The sequence below is a fragment of the Propithecus coquereli genome, unplaced genomic scaffold, assembly GCF_000956105.1.
Source record: "Propithecus coquereli isolate 6110/MARCELLA unplaced genomic scaffold, Pcoq_1.0 Scaffold178, whole genome shotgun sequence".
NCBI lineage: Eukaryota > Metazoa > Chordata > Mammalia > Primates > Indriidae > Propithecus > Propithecus coquereli.
The window spans coordinates 2,656,267-2,672,853 of record NW_012142523.1 but is presented as its reverse complement, the minus strand read 5'-3'; the positions used below and the strand labels follow the sequence as shown (position 1 = coordinate 2,672,853).

The window sequence follows — 16,587 nt, the reverse complement described above, 5'->3', positions numbered from 1 at the left end:
ATATGTCCATACAGTGGAATATTATTTGGCCACTAAAAGGAATAAACTGCTGAGACATTCTCGAACATGGATGACCCTTGAAAACATGATGCTAAGCGAAAGGAGCCTGTCGTGAAGGCCACATATTGAATGATCCCATTTATATGAACTTTCCAGAAGAGGCAAATCCATGGAGACAGAAAATCAATGGGTAGCTCCCCAGGGCTCAGGGAGTTGGGGGAAAGTGGGTATAGAGCTTCTTTTTGAAGTGATGAAAATGTTCTAGAACTGATTGTGCTAATATTAATAGTTGCACAACTCTGTGAATATATCAAAAGACATCAAATTGTATACTTTAGATGGGTGAATGTATGGCAGGTGAATTATATCTCAATATAGCTGTTAGCAGGAAAAAACTCAATGAGTATATTTAAGGTTCCCGTTACCTGGCTCTAGGCCGTCTGGCAGAGGGATCTTCACCTGGTACAGCAGGTGGTTCAGCGGAAAGAGGATTAAATAGAGTCACCTTTGAATTCCATTTCTATCATATGACAATTGTGTGAACAGTTCATTCAGCCTTCCCACATCAATGCTCTCAGTTGTAAAATGTAGAAAATTATACCTACCTGTAAGACTCCTGTGGATAACAAACGAGAGATAACACACGCACAGCACCATATAGTGGGAGCTCTGTATAAGTCTGTTTCCTTTTCCAGCCTTTTTCAACAGAGCATGTTTAAGCAAGTCATAATTGAGCTCTTAAACGTGCATTTAAAGTGACGTTTCCATATTACCCTATCTTATCAGAATGTCTCAGTGAGCACAATGGAAAGAAAAACTCCTGCCAACAAAATGCTATGGGGTCAAACAAAAGAAATAGAAAATCCAGACCCTAGGCCTGAAAACTATTAAAGCTGAAATCATTTACATATAGCAACAGGGAAACTAGTGCTCCTCAACCGTGCATAGAAATGTGGAGGGAATCCTGAGTGTTGAGTTTATCAGAACCTGGGGGTGGTGGCTAAGGAATCTTCCTTGAGGACGTGGCTTTGAGGGAGGAGAGGAAGCATGGTTTCTGCCACGGTAGGTCTTGCTCACTCCACCTCTTCTCTCTTTACCAGGTTTTGAACTCATCAAATGTGAGGACCCAGGAACCCCCCAGTTTGGCTACAAGGTTCATGATGGAGGTCATTTTGCAGGGAGCTCTGTGTCCTTCAGCTGTGACCCTGGATACAGCCTTCGGGGCAGCGAGGAGCTGCTGTGTCTGAGTGGGGAGCGCAGGACCTGGGACCGACCTCTGCCCACCTGCGTCGGTAGGAAGCCTTTTCCTCTGCAAGAAACCGCTCGGGTCTCTGGTAACCCTGGTCTAGCCCTGGTCTCATTCCGGTTGAGCTCCATGCTCCAGGGCCTGCCGGCCGCCTACCTGCACCAAATCCTCCTATTAGCAGGCGTCACGATCGCCTGCACCTTCTCCACGCCCTGGCTTTCACGCCTCGTTACACCCGGGCAGCAGCACAGTCTGGCAGGGTGGCTTGCCTTTGTCACGCATTTAGCAAGTGGGTCCAGAGCCAAGTCATGTCCTCAGAAGTCATGGGGAAGAGGTGGTAGAGTCCCTTAGAAAGGGAGAGGTGGCACTTTTGCCTGAGTTCCAGCGTTTCTTCTTCCAAGAGTCAGACGAGTCTCCAACTCACTCTGGGTCTCAGCTCCCCTATAGGTAAAATGGGTCTCATGTTCCCCTTTCTAGGGGAAAGATCGAGATCATTAACTAGCATCAATCTCGCTCTAAGAAAGAATGCAGCAATGAACTTACATCTCCTCAAACCTGTGGTTCTTCCAGAATACCAGCAGAGGCTTTCTAGAGGCGTTATGTGTGCATCACAGGACAAAAGATGGTGGTTCAAGGCTGAAGTGCAAAATAGCCAATATCGGTCATTCTGTTTGTCTGGCCTTTTCATCTCTCGCCACCCACCTCCCCGGTAATGGGGATCCCCACCACACTGCTTCATCCTGTCTCCCCAGCACCTGGCCTTGCCCTCTCTGCACCCCCTTCCCCCGTCCCCATGCAGCACTGGCTGATCTTGTAAGAACAAAACGTCTACTGAAAAAACATGGAAAAACAAGTCCCACATTGCCAGAATTGCTGCAAGTGTGTGTCTGGATGGAGACGAAAAAAAGAAAGAAAGAGTAAAGCCTGTTCCCTGCCCTTGGGGAGCCCATACTATAGCAAGGAGAATAGACACATAAACAGATAATTATCATACCAGAGAAGCACTATAAAAGGAGTTATGTGCAACGTGTTGGGAGGATATGGGAAAGTTTTACATGGAGGTGGTATTTCAACTGAGACTTGGAAGGATGGGTTAGAATTCACCAACAGGAGGGACGAGGTGAGGATATAGACATTCTGGCCTGAACAGGTGCAAGGGCTGAAGGCATGAACTTAGATTAGACTCTCAGAAAGGGGACAGACCAAAGCAGTGGCCTTTCCATAGCCTCTAGGTTCTTCCTTTCCTTTTGTCCTCAAGGTTGACCCAGTCTGCAGGTGTATCCCTTCCCTCTCTCCCTTCCTCCCTCTCATCCCTTCTGTCTTCCCCATACCAGGCCCTGTGCAAGGCACTAGGAATTCAAAGAGAAGCAGATCCCAGGTATCCGGGGAGGTGCCTGCATAAACAGACGGCAGCATAATGCCACAGGCAAGCAAGCCAGAGCACACAAAATGCAAAGGAGGGGTGATGATTCACATATAAGATAATTATTTGCTTTGCAATAAAAAGAATTCACTGTTAGATTCCTATGAATATCAAATATACTAGCTGGGGCTGGGTGTGGTGGCTCACACCTGTAATCCTAGCACTTTAGGAGGCCACGGTGGGAGGATCGCTTTAGGCTAGGAATTCAAGACCAGCCTGAGCAGCATAGCAAGATCCCACCTCTACAAAAAGTAGAAAAATTAGCTGGGTATTATGGCATGCATCTGTAGTCCCAGCTACTCGGGAGGCTGAGGCAGGAGGATCCCTTGAACCCAAAAGTTTGAGGCTGCAGTGAGCTACGATGACACCACTGCACTTTAGCTGAGATGACAGAGACAGACCCTGTCTCAAAAACAAAAAAAAATAAAATGTTCCAGTTGGACTGGACTGATTGGATCCTCTCAAGCCACATTAGTGAGAGCATTTATACTTAGAAACCTGGAGGCCTTCCGCATGGAGACTCCCTCTGGCCCCACTGCTATTAGAAGAGTGAGGTTTGTGTATATTTTTATATATGTCGTGTTGTGGTAGACTTCATCCTGGTCTACCAGAAATGGCTGCCATGGCTTAAAGCATCCAAAAGTTTTCTTCACTAATGAGTGGACTCTGCAGCCCAAACAAAGCAGCCACGGCTATAGGATGGAAGAAAGGAAAAGACGAGAAAGAGCAGTCTTCAGCCTTGATGCTGGTGGATCTGCTGCGTGCCAGCCCACTCGGCCCCCTCCTGCCACCCCCTGGCCCCAGACCAGGTGTCCTGTGGGGAAAGGAGCAGGTGTGTCTGTGATGACGGGCTCCCCATGGCTGCTGCCTCCAAACACTTGCTTTCTGGGAAGCAGGAGGGACTTCCCCATCTGGAATATAGACGGAAGCTCTAGCCAAGGACATGGATGATGTCCTGCCACCTTTCCAGCTACCTCCTCTATTTGTAGAGCCAGTCAGGCCTCCTCCCCACAAATTGTGGTTCATCCTCTGACCAACGCCCTACTCCCTGCCTTGGCCCCATTCAGCCTGGTGCCTTCCAATCAGGCTGCACCTCGCATCCCAGGAACACCACTGAGGGAGGGCTCCCAGCAAGGCGTGAGCAAAGTATCTGGTAGAGAGCCCCTCCCCCAGTGCTTCTTTAATGGTCCTGTGTGAAGCCAAGGGGTTCGTGAGATATTTGTTGGGTCCTTTGTAGCAACAGGTAAGGGTCAGTCTTCCATCTGTGACCTTGATCCCTTCTCCTATTTCTTCTAGCATCTTGCCTGATCAACTGCTCCCCTCCCTAAATAGCTCTGCAATAGATATCCTCCTCTTCATTTTCACTCATGTGCCCTTGATTCAGACCCTTGTAGTAATTTGCCTGGAAAGCAATAAGCTTCTTTTGTTCATCTGACCATCCACCCGTCCATTCATTTAATAACTGTTTATCAAGCATCTATAATGTACCAAACACTATACTAGGCACTCGATGTGCAAATGTGAGTAAGACAAGGTCCCTGCTGCCAAGGAGCTTATAGTCTCATGATTTGAATGACTTGTTACACATACTGTGCTAAGTATCTACTCACATTGTAATTGAGACACAAGGGAGAACTGTGTCAACTCTGCCTGGGGAGGGGAGGGGTGTCACGAAAGGGATATTTGTCAGGTTGTTAGTCCAAGTGGAGACAGGAAGAGTCCCAGTTGCCTGGGCTTGTGGAGTTCATCAGACTTGGCTACACCACGGGGTTCAGGGAGGGGGCGTGGGAGGCCAAAGGGAGCCCCTCTGGTGGGCTTTATGGGCTCAACTGACGAGTTTGGGCTTCGTTCTGGGAATGAACGCAAGCAGCAACACGTTTGCATTTTATAAAGATCCCTCCGACAGCTCTGCCGAGGGTGGACAACGGTGCCAGCCTAGAGACGGTGAGGGCCTGGGCCCAGGCTCTAGCGATGAGGGCAGAGTAGGGTCAAATGTGAACATCGTCACATGGCTGCAGGGACTGGGTCTCAGAGGTAGAGCAGGTGGGGGACAGGAAGGGGAGGAGGCCAGGAGGAGCCAGCAGCTTCTGGGTTCAGTGACTGCCCGGATGGGGAGTAGAGATCTCTCCACTGGTCTCTCTGCTTCCATTTTCTCCCCTTCTGTTCCCCTTCAAACTGCTACCATGGTGATCTTTCCGACAAAGTTCGCTAATGTGTGACGTGATCAATTCACTCACACGTATAAACACCACAGTTCTTTCCTGCAGCAGTAAGTGTACAACAGCCTGGTGTATGACACCCGTCAGCCTGTGATGCTGGCCCAGCTTTCTAGCCTCGTCTGCCACCTCTCCCCAGCTCGTGCCCTGGCCTCCAGCCTGCCACGCGGTTCCTCACCTCCAGGGACTCTGCACCTGCCCTTCCCCCTTTCTGCAATGCCCTCTTCCTCCTGTCCTTTCCATCCCGCCACTGCCACCCAACCAACCTGCTCAACGCCTGCTCCTCCCTCAAGGGTCACAGGAATCCATGGTTCTCCCTGACTCTCCCTGCCCTGTGCTGGGGGAAACTGGTCACCTTTGCCACCACTTGCCATGAACGTGCCATTGTTAGGGCACACAGCACACACAGCAGCTGTCTCCTCTACTAGACTGTAAACTCTTCCAGAGGAGGGGCAGCATCCTGTTGACCTCTGTCCTCCTGGCAGCCAGCACAAGTCCTGTTGCTGGCAGCGAGCAGGCTCGAGTATGTGCATGTTCCTCCTAGGGAGGCTTGGAGGAGCTGGCCTACAGAGTAGGCAGTCAGCCCTGCACCCCAATTCCTTTTTTGTTTAATGGTGTCCAATTCAATTTTTTTTAATCTATTCACAGGGTTGTGCGACCACCACCATGATCTCATTTTGGAACATTTTGTTTCCCCAAATACAAACCAAATACCCCATTAGCAGTCACTCTCCATTGTCCCCTACCCCCAGGCCCTGGCAGCCACTAACGGACCTCTGTCTCTAAGATGTGCCTGTTCTGGATATTTCATATAAACGGAACCATGCGATGTGTGACCTTTTGTGTCTGGCTTCTTTCACTTAGCTAATGTTGTCAAAGTTCATCTATGTTATAGCGTTTATCAGAGCCCATGTTTCTCTTTACGGTTGAATAATATTCCATTGCATGGATTTACCACATTGTGTTTATCCACTCATCAATTGATAGACATTAGATTTGTTTCCATCTTCTGATTACTATGAATAATGTTATGAACATTCATGCTCAAGTTTTTCTGTGAACACACGTTTTCATTTCTCTTGGGTGTATACCTAAGAGCAGAATTGCTGGATTCTGTGTAACTGAGTTTAACATTTCAAGAGACTCCCACGCTGTTTTTTTTTTCTTTTATTTCAGCATATTATGGGGGTACAGATGTTTAGGTTACGTATGTTGCCCTTGGTCCCCCCCCCAAGTCCGAATTTCAAATATGTCCATCCTTCGGGTGGTGCGCATTGCACTCTTTGTGTATATAAATATCCGTCTCCCACGCTGTCTTTGAAAGCGGCTGCACCATCTTCCATTTCCACCAGTAATGCAGGCAGGCTCCAGCTTCTCCACATCCTCATCTACAATTGTGATTTTCTGTCTTTTTGACTTTAGCCATCCCCATGGGTGTGAAGTGGCATCTCATTGTGGTTTTGATTTGTATTTCCCTAATGACTAACGATGTCAAACATCTTTTCATGTGCTCGTTGGCTATTTATATATCTTCTTTAGAGAAATGATTATTCAAATCCTTTGCCCATTTTTAATTGGGTTATTTGTCTTTTTACTGTTGGGTCATAGGAGCTCTTTATAGGCTCTGGATACAAGTCTCATCCAAGGACCTTTTTATATGCTGTGTTCAATCACCTGGAATGAACAAGAGGGACTCGGGCACACAGGGGAGAGGAGCCTCTGAGTGACTGCTGCCGGCTCAGGCCACCCCATGAAGCTCACTCTTTTGGGATTTCTTTCAGCTGAGTGTGGAGGGACAGTGAAAGGAGAGGTGTCGGGGCAGGTGCTGTCGCCCGGGTATCCAGCTCCCTATGAACACAATCTCAACTGCATCTGGATCATCGAAGCAGATGCCGGCTGCACCATTGGGTAAGTGTCAGGGCTGGCAGAGTGACCATTGCCAGCTGTTCGGGGAAGCCACCCACTGATGCCCAGGCCCGCCTGCCTCACCTGGAGGCCCCTGTGATCAGGAGTGGTTGCTGTGGCCCCAGGCTTGGGCCGGGTCCCATGGAAAGGCCAATCCCCGCCTCACAGGGCTGCATCCTGAGTCCACGCACCTCACCGGCCTCCACAGCACAGTGACAGCTCAGTGGCTGAGGGCATGGGCTTGAAGTCACAGAGTCCCTGGTTGGAATCCAGCCTTTCCACTTACTGTTTGCAGGACTTTGGGCAAGTCCCTTAACCTCTCTGAGTCTCACTGTCTCCTGTGGAGCATGAGTGTCAGGATAACGCAACATGGAACATACTAAATGTTTAATAACAGTTGTCGTGGTTATTTCTAAGACAATTAGTAAGGGTCAGCTCAGAGCTATGTGACCCCAGGCAGGTTGCTCCCCTCTCTCAGTCTGAGTTTCCTCATCTTTAAAATGAGGACAAAAATATTTGTATTTTAGGGGTGCAGAGGGAATAAATGACAAAAGCCCAGCAGTGTCTGGTACATGGTATATACTCCCTCAAAATACAGCTTCCTTCCCCCATTAGCACCTGACTCACAGGAATCCTTCCTGGACTTCCAAGGGGTCAGAGAAGAAGGGAGTATCACCCTTTATTGAGCACAGAGCCTGTCTTATTAACTCTTCTCAATAGCCCTACTGATGATAATAATAAGCCCTGATAATAAATAGACACAATTATTATTGTTCCCATTGTATAGATGAGAAAACTGAGATTCCAAGAGAATGTCTAGCATGTCTAAGTTTGCACAGGGACTCAGAAAGCTGGGATCTGAAGCCAGGTCTTTCTGAATCTTCACCCTATATCACACTCCTGGCAAAGCTGGGCCTTGGGCTGTGGTTCAGGTGAGCTATGAGGAGAAGAGCAGGTTGGGGTAGCAGGATGAGCAGAGGTGTGAAAAGGAAGATAGAACAAGGGAATTGGGAAGGAAAGAGTCAGGCTGGAGTAGGGGATACTTGTGGGTAAGGAATGGGAGATAGATAGGGTTTGAGTGTGGCCTGGTTGTGAAGGATCTTAAATGCCAATAAATAAGAGGGAGCCATGGTAGGTTCTTGAGCAGGGTTTGTCCACGAGCGTTATTTGCAGCGCAGAGAGCTCCTGGGATGGCAACCATCAGGAGTCCATTGCAGTGATCCAGGAATGAAGTGTTGAGGATTTGGAAGAGTGGGGGGCCAAGCAAAGGAGCAGATGTGTAGCTAGAAGATCCCTGCCCTCGAGAGTTTGCAATTAGGGAGAACTGGCTGAAGGGGTGTGTTGCTGTAAGAGAAATAGATGTTCACAGATGTGTGCGTGTCCTTAGACTCAGTTCAATTAAAACTAAAGAAATGTACTAAGTGTTTACTATGTGCAAGTTTTCAACCTAACCCCTGTGCAAAATGAGGTCAGCGGCACTCTCAGGGACTTTGCACTCTTCAGGGGAGAAGCGAAATACACACGTTCGTCCTGCACACCCCTGCTGGGACAACCTGGAAGCACACCTGGTTGATTCACCCTCTGATTAGAACCTTCCAGTGCACCCCCTGCTCACAGAATGAAAGCTAAACATCTCGTCCCGGCTCCCAGGGCACTGTGGCCTCAGCCTACCTCCCTGACCTTGTCCACCACTTCTCTTCAGTGACATTCCAGCAAAGTGCAGTTACTGGTGACCCCTGTACATAGACAGGCTCATGGCCGAGCTCTGTGCCTTTGTTTCCTCATCTGGAATGCCCTTCTCCCTCCAAAGGCTTCTGTCTAAAATTCTCCATCCGTCAAAGTCAAGTGCAAATGTCAGCTCACCCAGGAAGTCATTCCTCATCCCCTCTCTTGGAGGACTCCTAGGAGTCATTTCTCCCTCCTCCACACTCCCATTGCCGATGGCCTCTATTTGCCTTATGTCCCTGGCCACTTTTCCCCATTATTTATGCTTGCGCCTGACCTCCCCTCCTGGAGCTGTGTTCTATGCCTGATTGATCTTCGCGAATCTACAGTGCCCAGGGCTCAGCAAGTGTCAAGTGTTTGATGAGTGAATGAATGAATAAATGAATGAAGCAGGACTCGAGTATAAACGAGTTATATGACTAGTGGATCCATGATAGTCCTTCAATAAATAGTGAATGAACAATGAGTGAATCAACAGCATAATGACTATTTGGCTTTAATATTTCACACATATGCAAATCAGGAGGTTTTCCCACTTTCCCAACCTGGACCATCATTCATTCATTAATTGGTTCATTCCCTCTCGTAACAACTACCTGTTTGTTTACTACATGGTCGTGCCTGTGCGAGGTGCTGGCGTTACGTAGATGAATGAGACCAGGTCACTGTCCACCACGATGACCACCACTGTCCACCACAGAACTTGTATGCACAGAGCAAGGCAGTGGCTTAGGGAAGAAGGGGAATGAAAAAGTGGGCAGGAGGAGGTGGGGAGAAGTTGTCCTGGAAGGCTGACACGAGAGCCGAGACCTGAGGGATGGAGAGGAGGTTGCCAGGTAGCCGAGGAGGAAGGTTGGTGGGAGGGACGGGGCCTCCCAGGCGGAGGAAGTGAAGCAGTGTGGCCAGCCTCAAGGAGCTGGAAATGGCTCCCGTGGCTGGATGGCCGCCTGCGGCTTGCTGGGTGGCAGCATCTTGGGGGCTAAAGCTGGTGGAGGAGGCTGCCACAGAGCGAGGACGGCCTCGGGGGCTGCGATGCTGCGTTTGGGCAGCTCCTGGCAGCTTTGTGGCAAATGGGTGGGATGGAATAGGCCCCAGTGAGGGGGCCTGAACCCAGGCACTGGCAGTGGAGATGGAGAGATAGGGACAAATTCAGGGGACATTCAAGTGGTCACACCAACTGATCTTGCTCTCTTCAGTAGATATGGAAATTGAGGTTTCTTCACTTTCCTTTTTTGCTGGGTAACATGCAATATGTAAAACATAGGGAAAAGTTGGAGGAACAGTACATCAAGCGCCTGTATACCTACCACCCAGACTCAGCGACATTTTGCTGTATGCGCTTCCTCTCTTTCTTATTTCCTTCCCATCTTTTTCCCCCCTTTTTGCTGAATGACACAAAAGTACATTTTAAACATCATGATATTTCATTCCTAATTACTTGGGCACACGTCTTCTAAAGAGAAGGGTACACTCCACCATGACATAGCAATGGTAGCGTACCCGAGAGCTGTAGCATTAATTCTCCGGGAATTAAAGTTTCGGACAAGGACTGGGGGAGAGCAGGGCAGATGTAGGAGCGACTGAGACATGGAAAGCACGAGAAATCAATGGAGGAATTTCTGGGCAGGAGTGAGGAGTGTTTGCTCTGCTGAGAATGCTGGGCGTGCAGGTGGTGGGGAGACAGGAGGCTCCCTTCCTAGCCCTCGGGAAAACGAGATTGAAACAAATACAGGAAGTGTCCTCTCCAGAGTGGTGTGGCCAGAAACACGAAGTCATGGGGGCTGCTGAGTGTGCGTGTGGGGACCCCGAGACAGGCAGTAGTGGGAGGAAAGTGAAGATGCCATCAGTCCTCAATCTGGAATGCTTCTTGAAGCCACAGCAACCTCCAAGGGGCTGATGCTAAGTAAGCAGAGGACAGCTGCTGAGAGATGGAGATGGGGTGATGAGACACCTTCCCTGCCTCATTCGGTCCCCTGGGGCAGCCTGCATCATGCACGCCTGTCCCTGCGCCTGTGCTCGCTCCCTCTCCCTCTGCCCCTCCCTCCCTCTCTCTTCTTCCCCCCTTCTTTCTCCTTTTCTCCTCTTTCTCTCTCTTACTCTTTTTCTCTATCTCTCCTTCTCTCTTCCACTTTCTCCCTCACTTCTCCACCCCCACACACACCCCTCGCTTGAATAACCAGAAGCAAAGTTAAGGGAACTCGTAACCACAGTTAGACAAACATGGAAAGCCCCTTTTGTGTTTGTGTCCTTATTTAGTTGTTAGCTTTTCCACTGGGAATGTCTGTATAGAATTTTTCATATCAAAAATAGATACTCATTTTTTAACTTCAAAGTACAAGCAATAAAAAAATTTATAAAGTAGAAATCAAATGTTCCCACAATCTTACTCTGTAATCTTTTTTATTTATTTATTTTTTATGTTATTATTTTTCATGTTTTTATTTTTTCAAGACAGAGTCTCACTCTGTCACCCCGGCTAGAGTGCAGTGGCATCATCACAGCTCACTGCAACCTCAAACTCCTGGGCTCAGGCAATCCTCCTGCCTCAGCCTCCCAAGTAGCTGGGACTACAGGCGCATGCCACCACACCTGGCTAATTCTTTTCTATTTTTGGTAGAGACAGGGTCTTGCTCTTGCTCAGGCTGATCCTGAACTCCTGAACTCAAGGGATTCTACCACCTCGGCCTCCCAGAGTGCTAGGATTACAGGCGTGAGCCACTGTGCCTGACTCTTTCTCTATATTCTTACTCCTCCTCACCCCCCACGTAAGATAACCATGATATCTGTTTGTTCTGCTTATCCTTTTAGATATTTTATGTGCCAATATGTATATAAAGCAAATGCAATAAACATGGTTTCTAAAACAAGATCAGCTCAGTGCATGGCCCAGTGACTTGCCTTTTGTTTTGCCACTTAATCATATATCATCATCTTATCATGTCAATAAATATAGATCCGCCTCATCCTGTGTGATGGCTACAGAGAACCTATTGTATGCATAACCATAATTTACCTACTCCCCGACTGATAAAGTGAACATTTTCAGCTTTTCACTCCAATGAACATCTTCATCCATGAATCTTCGAGCAGTTTTCCATTTATTTCCTTAGGATATACTCTTAGAAGGCAAAGTCTGATACATGACCTCAAATTTCCCTCTAGATATTTGTGGGTGCACCAGAAGTCTATGGGAGGCCGGCTTCCCCTACAGCACTAGATGTTGTCGATCCCGTTCATCTTTACCAAGTTCGTGAACAAAACGATGTTTGTCTTTGCTGCTTCCAGTTCTTTGTATATTTTTCTTTTGGGGAATTTGTCTTTTTTGTGTAGAATGTTCAATTGGGCTGATTTGTAAATAATTCATAATTTGTTCAGATTTCTTTTAAACCCAAGGGTATTTAAGAATTTTTAAAAGTTGCTAAGTGGTTATATATTTTGTGTGATCTTTTCTATTACTTTTATTTTTCTGCACTGTGCCTGTTTATTTTTTGAAATGTTTTGTTTTATTTATGTTCCATGGATATTTAAGAATATGAAAAGAGTACAAGAATTTGTATTTCTTTTTACATAAAATGTATTATGCTTTCTTTCAAACAAACCATATTATGCCTCCATATTGCTTTCTTTTATTTTTAACTCTTCCTGTTGTTAGCTGATCTGATTTAATTGGCTCCGTTTTTCTTCTAGTGATTTGAAAATTCTATATCCTCTTTTTATTCTGCCAGCGATCTTGTGTTTTCATTAATTCAGTCTTCAACAATAATTATCCTGTTATTTACTACCCCTTTATTTTGGAAATCTTGTTTTCGTTCTGTTTTTATGTGAAGGAAACTACATTTTTTGTTTCCAGACTGCTCTTGACAGCCTACTTTTGTTTTTATTGACAGCCTACTTTTGTTTTTATCAATATGCTATCATCCTGCATCTCTCTGAGAATACTATTTATGTTTTGTTTTACAACGTTGTCTGTTTCTCCCGCATCGACTGCATTTTGCAGTTGGGTCATTCGGTTTGATGATTCAGGTGGGTTTTTTTATGTCCCATGAGTTTGACTGTTCATTCAGTGTCATGTCAGAGCTAAGAGCTGGACTCTGGTACCAGACTACCTGCCACTCTTATTAGCAATGTTGCTTCGGGAGCTCTTTAAGCCCTCTGTGGCTCAGCTCTCCTATCTGTAAGATGGTGAGTAATGAAACTATCGTAAGTTTGCTATGAGGATTAAGTGAGTGAGCACACACAAAACACTTAGAATATGGTTGGCACGTAATTCCCAAATGAGGACAAGCAGAAGCTGGGTGGACAGTTGTCCATTTTATCCAAGCAGGGCATCCCTGAGCACAGCAGGCTGTCAGTTGCCCTTCAGGGTCTCAGGTGGTGGGCAGAAGCAGGTGTCCAGGTGGGATGTGGACGAAGCAGCAGGTCAGCCCATGAGGTTGCTTCCAGGGACACAGGCAGGGGAAGGCTTTCAGGTGCCTCTCCCCACCCTGTCGCAGCCCTGACCAAGCACTTGGGGTTACCAGTGGGATCTGTGGCTAGGTTCACCCAGCAAGCTGTATAGGGATGTTTCCTCCCCAGGAGTGCCCAAGAGGGGCAGTGGGTGGCTGCAGGAACCTGTAGGATCACCCTGCGTGTGGTTACACTGGCAAGTGGGCCCTTCCTGGATGTGCCTGACAAGAGTGGGCTGGCAGGAGGACCCTTCTCTTGAACCCAGGTGGCATCTGCACCATTTGGCAGGTGTTTCTTCCCAAGTGTCAAGAATGGGGCAGGTGGCCGATGGACTCCATCCAGGCCTGGCAGCTCGCAGCAGGAGAGCAGGCCGATGAGCTGCCCCCTTCCTGGCACTCTTGCTGTGTCATCACTACATAGAATGTGTAAGCTTCATCCCACGTGGGAGGGACTTCTTCTCAGTTTCCAGTGTTGGGGCTGAGTTTTCCTTTTTATAATCAGTGAGCCAGCTTGGATGAAAATTGGAGAAGAAAGGGATGCAAAGCCTTTTGTTCTTGGTGCTGCCCCTCTGCCTGACATTTATCGAATATCCACAACATATCAGGTCTGGACCAGTTCTTATTGTCCCCATTTGACAGATGATATCACCAAGGCCCAGGAGGGATAAATTACCTACTTGAGGTCTCCCCGTTACCCAGTGACACGTGTTTTCAATGCGCTCTGTCTAGCTCTAGTCGTCACTCTTTCCAGTCTGCCGTTCGGGCCTTGGTCTAGATCCACGTGACAAAATACGCCCTGAATCCCTGCCCTATGCCAGAAACTGTGCCCCTGTGCATTGGGAAACACAAATATCTGACTAAGGCCAGGACTTATCTACCAGGGGTTCACATTCTAGTGGGGAAATAGTCAAGCAAACAGGTGCCTCCAAGACAAAGTAGATGCTATAAGTGCAAGCCAAGCAATGGAGCTCAGTGATGGAAGGGAGAGGAGATCTGCCTGGGGGTGCAGAGGCGATCTTTCCAACTGGGGGCAGGGGAGAGAAGGCATGAACATAGGGGCAAATATGGGGTCTGTCCAGGGAAGGGTACTCACTAGATGTGGCTGGAGCTGCGTGTGAGGAGTAAGGTTGTGTGGGTAATGAGGGGTCCCTGCAGGACCCTGCGTGCCAAGATGAGAACTCTGAATGGATTTTTCAGTATAACGAGGAGCCTTTGGAACATTTTGAAGACTGTAATGATGTTCAGATCAATTCAAAAACTTGGAGAATTTACTCAGTGCCAGGCATTCTGCCAGGCACTGAGGGTATAAATATAAATAAGAAATGGTCTTTTCCCTTGAAGGTCTCAGTGTTATAGATAAAAATTATATCAGTTAGGAGTGGCAATAAAAAACTGACTAAAGCTGGCTTCAACAGATGGGGGTTCATTTTTCTCCTGGAACAAGAATCTGAAGGTCCCATCCAGACCTGCCACAGCTGCTCAGGAGGCCGTAACCCCTTCTTCTTGCTCTGCTGTCCTGAGGCTCTCATCCTCATGGTCACCTAGTCAGCTGCTGCAGCTCCAGGCGTCATGTCTGTGTTCCAGTCTAAAAGAAGGGGGAAGAAGAAAGGGAACCCTCTCCTAGTGAGGGTGTGTATATTTATTTGGGAAGAACCACCATCCTTAGAGACATCTTCCTACATCTCATTAGTCAGAAATTGCCACGCCTGGCGGAGGGAAAATGGGAAATTAATTTTGCTTTGCTTTTAGAGTCTCAATAGTAGAGACAAATGAGACGTTTGGAAATGGAGAACAGATCATCCAACCTACGGTGTCTGCTACCGAGTCTAACATAATGTGATAAATGCTATAGTAGAAGTACGCGCGAAACACAATAGAAAAGCGTCTGCGAAAAGAGATCATAATTCTAGGTGGCAGTTGGGGGTGGGGAGCTACAGACAGGAAGCATTATTCCAGCTGCACTTTGAGGAGCAGTAGGAGTTCCCCGTGCAGATGGGGCTAAGGACTTCCCAGGCAGGTGACAGAGAGGAAGGTGTGAATGAATGTACTTGCTGCTTCTGGAAGAGGCATTGTCTGGGATGGCAGGGAGATGCATGGCGGCACTGCGGGGGATAAACTAGCCGGGAAACCAGGCAGCAGCCTAGCATGACTAAGGCGTCCTGGTCACATGCAGAAGGACTGGGTTGGTTGGGATTGAGGCTATCAATGGCTGGCTGTGTGGAAGGGGAGGAGGAAGGTAGAGGAGATTGTCCTTTGTGGGTGTGTTTTCCCTGCAGGGATCTGGGACCCATGACACTAGAGAACTTCTTGCTACTGGACATTCTGATTTCTGTGCCTAACACCCATAAAGCTCATATTTAGCTAATAGCCCCTGTTTTTAAACTGCAGGGATGCTTCTTAATGATTAATGCAGAGAGTAACTGAAAACTCTATTCTTGGATGTTGGTCACCATGCAGCGGGAGTTGGGGGGAGGCAGGGAGGGATAGTTTTGATTAACTAGGACCCCCGCCCAGTAGAGCTTGTCTTCCTGGGAGGATGCTGGGCTGGACAAACATCTGGCTGCGCCTGAAACTCGGATTCCCCTGCTGCAGTTTCAGATCAATCACAGGGCAGCAATTCCCCACTGTGGTCAGTGTTGCCTCCCTCTAACCAGCAAATGGGCAGCCAGCGCAGAGGAGGCAGAAGGCACCGGAAGTGAAGCTTGTGTTCACAGCTTTTGCCAGGAATTATAGCCGCAGGTTCAGCAGCTTCCAGAAGGTTTATTTTGGGGCACAACAGTGAGTTAAACCTTAAACAGGGAAGGTCTGTGTACTGGCACTGCAAGAGCTAACCTCCTGAAAGACCTGAACAGAGAAGCATGCACACAGTGGGGTATTCCTTTGTGAGATTTAAGGTTCCAAGCATGCACACAGTGGGGTATTCCTTTGTGAGATTTAAGGTTCCGACTGGCCAAAGGGAATGCAAATGTTTTTTGGAGGAGAAGATGTGTATAGCCTGGTAGGTATAAATGTAGTGTTAAGAAATGGTGGTGCTCTCTGGCAATTTACTTTTTCATGGAACACCTCTAGAAAAAGGAACACAAACTACTTCAAATTATCCATGTACAATAATCCAGCCAAGCTGCACTGGGGAGTTGAATTGGCCAGAATGCATCAACTCGAGTGCCAGTTTACAATCCCAGAAATGAATTCCAGCATTAGGAGGAGAATAAACAGTTCAACCAAAGAAATGCATGTACCTTGTTGGTTGACCACACTGGACCAGTATAGATCTCTCCTTTTCCCTTTGGAAAAAGTAAACAAATAAGCAAAAAATAAATTAAATACATGCTGCTTAAAACATACCATTTATCAGAAAGAGAACAATTTTCCTAAAAATAGAAAAACATTTTTTTCTGAAAAAGTTTTGCTTTAATAGACCAAAGAAAACTTAAATGAGCATAAATATAATATTCTCCTTTAAACATAAGAAATATGGATGATAAGTAGAAGATGGATGATGAAATGGGGAGGGGAGCCCCTGAGATAGACAGCGATGGAGGGAAGTAAGGAGTGCAAAGAAATTAAATCTACAATAACAGTTAAAATCCACAATAGCAGAGTTTACCTTGTAAAGAATAAAAGCAT

At 47.3% G+C, this 16,587-nt stretch overlaps 1 protein-coding gene across 1 annotated transcript in view; it reads left to right on the top strand.

Annotated features, from left to right (window-relative positions):
- CSMD2 (CUB and Sushi multiple domains 2) overlaps positions 1 to 16,587 on the top strand; it is a 587,354-nt gene that overhangs the window by 410,691 nt on the left and 160,076 nt on the right. Inside the window, exons 24-25 of the mRNA XM_012642214.1 lie at positions 1,101 to 1,292; positions 6,667 to 6,793. Of these exons, the coding sequence (XP_012497668.1) occupies positions 1,101 to 1,292; positions 6,667 to 6,793 (319 nt within the window). The remainder of the gene's footprint in view (positions 1 to 1,100; positions 1,293 to 6,666; positions 6,794 to 16,587) is intronic.